Here is a 6,614-nt window from a genome sequence, read left to right on the forward strand (position 1 = left end):
ATAATTTTATTGAAATAATTTAAGAGACTATTCTTGTTATTAAAAAAATTGCACGCTGAAGTAATTGGGGACAAAGTACATCACAATCACAAATTTCATAAAACAAAAATAACATGTATTCATATATATTTACATATATATATGTAAATAATACAGACAAGAAGACAGCATCATAAAATGCAGATCGTTGTTGTTTTCTGTATAAGTGCTTAAGTTCGTAGGACAATTGTAGCGTTGCACCTTTAATTTAAGAGACTTTGTAACAAATACCTTCTGCATGCAGGAAATTATTACATGCTCAAATATTGAGGGATAAAGACTTTACTGAAGTATAAATACAACATACAGACACAGGTAGAGAAAGCTTATAGATTCAATTATAGTATTTTAGCCACAGATTAAGAGTAAATAGCAAAGAAGTGATCTGTCCATATCAAGGAACTGTTCTCCTTCATAAAAACCTTGACTTTTTTAATTGACTTGAGCACCCAAGGGCAAAATGGAAAAACAGATTCTCATCTGACTTTTACTCAACAGGGTCTAGATCTCTGTAAATCATTAATCTGTCACCATAGGATCAGATCAAGAAACCAAATTTCTGATCATTATTGCCACTGATGGAAAATAACTTGCTGATTATAAATAAACCAAAACCAAAAAGGAAGCATGAAAGTGCCGAGGAAAAAAATAAAAGAGGTATCAAAGTTCTATAGAAGTTTTGAATTTACTTTTGAGAGTGAGGAAAATATATGCCTAGTTTTAAGCTTTCCTCGAGAGATACATTTCTCTGGTGACAAATTTTACTTAATTCTTTCAGGTAAACCCATTGGGCATATGTGTGAAAGAGTTCTTCATAAAAATTAAAATGATATATTTTTTAAAAGGTAAAATTTTAATTTTTTTTAATTTAAAAAAAGTAAAATTATTACTTCCATGCAAATATAAATATGTGTTAAAGATTTTATTTAATTCATTTCTAATAATGGATATAGTAAAATATTACACTCAGTTCAAAGGAAATCCAAATAACTCACTCAAGAAGAAAAAACTATTTAGTGATAAAGGATACAGATTTTCCATGGATCTAGGTCTGAATATAATACTGTTTATACCCTATCAGTTAATATTTAAGCAACATCTATATAAATATGATTAAAATAAATTTTTAAAGTAATTTTTAAAAAATGGATGTTCATTCAGCTTTTTACAATATATGCATTTCTTTCATAATTTGTGTATAAACTGAATATTACTGTTGACCATGATTTTGACATAAATCAAAACTGAATTTTACCTTTGCAAAAGAAATGCAAGAATTAAATACATAAAGAAAATAATTAAATTTAAACTTTGAAACAGTTGTATAATTGTAGTATGTTATACACATTTAAAATTGTTCTTATTTCTTCTTTTGTTTTTATAGATGTGTACAAATGGATTCAGTTGTTTGATTGAGGAAGATAATAAGGAATATTTTTGTCTAAGTATTCCCAGAAGGCCTGGAAAAATGCATCTGGAAAATAAAACTGACTACCAAGGAAGTGGGTGTCAACATGAAGCAATTTATGAAGATGAATTTAATATATCCAGGTATTTATGCATCCTTTGAACAAAAATATCTAATTTATCAAAAAGTTATAATTTTACTGGGAAAACATAATTTAACTATTTTATAATATTAAATAATCATTTTTATTTAATATATTAGGATTTATATATCAAACGTATATACATATAGTTACAAATTATTATATAAGGTATATTGTAGTACATTATGAATGCTAATGTTAGCACACAAAGAAGAGAAAAGAATATAGACTTGTAAAGGAATAAGTTTTCTATATTGCACTAGAATTTAAGTTAGTATCTGTGGTAGATTAAATCTGTGGTAGATTCTGATATATTAAGATCTATATAGTAAGCCTCAGAGCAACTATTAAGAAAATAATTCAAATAACTCAAATAATACAGTAAAAATAGCAGTACAGGTATTAAAGTTTTGTTCTAAAAAATATTCACTTAATACAAAAGGATACGGTATCAGAAGAATAGAAGTATAAAAAAGGTGAGACGTGAGGAAAACGAAAAGGAGACTTGCAGACATAAATCCAACTATATCAATAATGATATTAAAATCCAATGGATTAAAAATTTAATTGAAAGGCAAAGATTTTCAGATAATTTCTGGATATAGACAAGTATATACCATCTATAGGTGACATGTTTTACATTTAAATGCACAATTAGGTTAAAGTAAATGATTGGGAAAAGATAGTCGAACAGCAATCATAGAAAGTTGGAGTATCTGTATTAATATCAATCACAATAGACTTTAAAAGAAAAATTAATAACTAGAGAAAATGAATGTCATTTTATAATAATAAAAGAGCTAATCCATCAGAAGAGTGGCAATTATAATAAGAGATGAAATATTGCCATTTGGGACAACATGGATGGACCTTGAGATAATCATGCTAAGTGAAATAAGCCAGACAGAAAAAGTTGAAAGTCACATGATATCACTTATATGTGGGATATCAACCTAAAGGCAACAAACAAACAAATAGAGACTCATAGACATTGACTATAGACTAGTGGTTACCAGACAGTAGTGGGGAAGGAGGGAGGAATGAGTTAGATGGGGTAAAAGAGATCAAATATGTAGTGACAGAAAGAAATCTAACTATAGGCAGTGAACACACAATGCAATATATGCCTTACAGTTGAATTGTACACCTGAAATTTACTGGATTTTGTTAACCAATGTCACCATAATAAAAAAACAAACAAACAAATAAATAAATAAATAAAAGAAAGTGTGGCAATTATAAACATATGCACCTAACAACAGAGACCCAAAGTACATGAAACAAAAACTGACAGCAATAAAGGAGAAAATAGCAATTCAACAATAACAGTCGGAAACTCCAATACTCCATTTCCAGTAGTGGATATAACACTTGGCAGAAGATTAACAAGTACATAGAAAATGTGAACAACACTATAAATTATCTAGAACCAGCAGATAGCTATAGAACACTTCACTCGATAACATCCAAATAATGTTCTTCTCAAATGCACATGGAATCAAGGGAGACCAAATGCTCATAAAAGCTGCAATATATTTAAAACGAATTAAAAAATAAAAAAGTATATTTTCTGACCACAACAGGATAAAATTAAAAATCAAACACAATAGGCAATTTGATAAATTCACAAATATGTGGAAATTAAATAACCATTCACATAATCAATGAATCAGAAAGAAATTACAAAGGAAATTAGAAAATCATTTGAGATTAATTAAAATGAAGAGTCAACATGACAACATTCAGGAAATATAACTGATGCAGTGCTTAGAGTAAAATTATAGTTATTAATGCCTAGTTAAAACCAAAGAAAATCTCTATTCATATTCTAAACTTACATTTTAACACAATAGAACAAGGTAGGAAATTTAACCTAAAGCAGGCCAAAGGAAAGAAATCAAACCATACTATGAAATTAATTAGAGTATAGATAAACAATAGAAAATATTGATAAAACCAAAAGTCTGTTCTTTGGAAGAAATAACGAAATAATTAGACCTGACCTATTCTAAGAACAACAGAGAGAAGAATCAAATTACTAAAAATAAGAATGAGAGAAAGGACATTATAACTGAAACTACATAAAGAAAAAGAATTATTAGGAAACGCTATGGACAACTATATATCCAAATGTCTGGGTAACCATGATGAAATAGGGATATTCCTAGAAAAATGGAAATAACTTAAACTCATGAAGAAACTGAAAATCTGAATAGGTCTATTACAACTAAATATATTAAATGGTATTTAACTAATAGAAATTACTCACGAACTCTTCCAAAAATAAATGAGGAGAGAACATTTAACTCATTCTATGAGGCCCATATTACAATGATAATGAAACCAAAGACATAACACGAAAACTACAGACTAATGTAACATTAATCTGGACACAAAACTCCTCAATACTATTATAGAACGACAAACCAAGGAACATATAGAGAGGATTATGCACCATGACCATGTGGGATTTATCATAGGAATGATGTAAGTTTGCTTTAACATTTAAAATCAATGTGCAATGGGAGACCATCTAGGAAGACCAGGTGCATTAAGTGTAAAAAATAAATTAAAAAAAAATAAGTAATTGTAAACTGACAAGGTCCTTGCAATCTGTGAGGTCAACCAAGGGTTGCCTTGCCTAAAAAAAATAAAGAAAATAATAATAATAAAAATAAATAAATAAAATAAAATCAATGTGCAATATACCATATTAATAGAATAAAAAAGCAAAAAGATAACACATGATAATTTTAACAGATATAGGGGGAGAAAGGCATTTAACAAAAGCCAAAACCCCTTTATAATAAAAACAATCAGCAAATTAAGAATACAATGGAACTTCCTTGATCTGACAAAGAATATCTACATTTAAAAAAGAGTAAAAAAAAAAACTAGTCTTATATTTAATGATGAAATACTAATACATGCCACAATATGAAAGAACTTTGAAAACATAATGCTATGGGAAAGAAGTTAGTCACAAATGATACCGGTAGTAGAATTCAATAAATATGTGTTTAATGAAATAATGATTGTTGGGATTTTTTAATTAAAATAATTAAAGATGATATAACTGCATAGTTCTGACTTTGTGTTTCTTTGTTTATGAAGGTTTTTCTTTGATATTCAGAAAATCTTGGAATTTTTGTGGTTAAAATTATTAATTAGTTTATAGCTCTTGACATTGTCTCATAATTAATACTAAAATAGAGCCTAGCAAAGTTTGCCAAGCCAAGTAGTCTAAATAAAATTAACAGTATTTCTCCATATCCATCACAATACCTAGAAATTATTATATATTGCCTGCTATAACAGCAAAAGATATGCAAAAATCTTAGAATTAATTTGCAAAAGATGCTCAAGTTCTCTATAAAAAACTTATTATACTATCAAATTAAAAAGAGAAAAAATAATAGATGTTCTGAACACATTAAAATATAATCCATAGATTTAGATATTATTTCTTAATTTGACCAAAAATCAATTTTTATCACTAATTCACACATTGAATGTTATACTAAAAATATTGCATGTTATTTCAGAAATGAACATGTTTTTAAAACTATGTAAAACTGTTTTATAAATAGCTGTCATCCTTGATGAGGAAGAGTAATAGGATGGGACTTCACGTACCATCTAGTACAACTACTAAACCCATATGGTGCCACTATAAAAAATAGTTGGCCAACAGAGAGCTTCGAGAACAATCTATGTACATACAGGATCTTAATATATAAGAAATGTGCCCATAATTTAATGAGAGTATACAGGATTCTTTAGTAGATGATACTGGGAAAATGGCTCATTATGAGACCATAGATGAAACGAGATTACAACCTTACACTTTATATAAAAGTAAGCTTTAAATGTGTTCAGAGACCTAAAGTTAAAAGGTAAAATTACAATGTATGTAAAAGGAATGTAGAAAAAGATATTTGTGGTTGAAATAATGAAATTTTAAGGCTAAACTCACAAGGTATAATTTATAAAGCAAAATAATGATAGTCCTGTAATTATATTAAATTTAACAATTTATTTCTAATGAGACACCAGCAATAACAATAATAATAATAATATTAACAAACAGTTTATAATTAATGCATACACATTTTTCTTTTGAGATATACTATCTGTAAATGGGGCTTAAAGCACATAATGTAAATGAAGTATTTTACAAAGTTTTGAATATTACCACATGTTTGCTCTAAAATGTTCAAAACATTTTCTCGGAATTTGAATAACCTTAACGAAGGAAGGGAGAAGAAATACTACCATCCATCTTTTTCATTCAGAACTTAGGAGAGTTTTTGGTAAGTGTGGATCATAATTTCTGAACACCAGGCCCAGACTGTGACATTTTCGTAGGTCCAGCCCTTTATGAAGCTTTCAATTTATGCTCAAGTCACCAATCTCTACTTGCTACCAGAAATATAAAATGAAATCTATTCATTTATACATTTATTAAACATTTGTTGAGTACTTTATAATTAGAAAATTCTGTAGAAGTGAGATCTGATTCCTGTCCCCTTGTAATGTACCACCCATAGGTAAATGAATATTCTCCTCAGAACGCATCTCATGGTTATTTCATTTCATTTAGCAAGCAATTTTTTTTTTTAATTACTAAAGTAACTATTTTTCATTTTCTAACTTTCTAAACATGAAAGTACTTTGTGTTACAGCATTGCATGTTCTGGCTTTTTTTCTGGAAACTAAATTAAACCTATTTCCTTTATAGGCTATTTTAGGAGTTTCACATTTCCACATAATGCTGAATATAACTAAAACACTATTTTCAGTTATAAGCAAAAGTTCTATTTCAAAGTGTAAAATCTAAAAGTCCATGATAAAATCAGGTATCATTTCAAAACCAGTTTCTGTAGAGTTAAGAGGCTTGTATAAATACAGCTTTATGTGAATTTGCAGTAGAACTATAATATATTTTAATCAGATATTTCTTATTTATGAACCATGAAATCTAATGATTATTAATTTCTAAGACTATTGTAATTTCTGCCATGA

At 28.0% G+C, this 6,614-nt stretch overlaps 1 protein-coding gene across 1 annotated transcript in view; it reads left to right on the forward strand.

The window, feature by feature from the left end:
- The window catches only part of EYS (eyes shut homolog (Drosophila)), a 143,736-nt gene extending 142,127 nt beyond the window's left edge, over nucleotides 1-1,609 (forward strand). Inside the window, exon 8 of the mRNA XM_023531214.1 lies at nucleotides 1,424-1,609. Within this exon, the coding sequence (XP_023386982.1) occupies nucleotides 1,424-1,609 (186 nt within the window). The remainder of the gene's footprint in view (nucleotides 1-1,423) is intronic.
- The last annotated feature ends 5,005 nt before the right edge of the window (nucleotides 1,610-6,614 follow it).

This window comes from Pteropus vampyrus, unplaced genomic scaffold (genome assembly GCF_000151845.1).
Source record: "Pteropus vampyrus isolate Shadow unplaced genomic scaffold, Pvam_2.0 Scaffold64, whole genome shotgun sequence".
In the NCBI taxonomy this organism is placed as follows: Eukaryota; Metazoa; Chordata; class Mammalia; order Chiroptera; family Pteropodidae; genus Pteropus; species Pteropus vampyrus.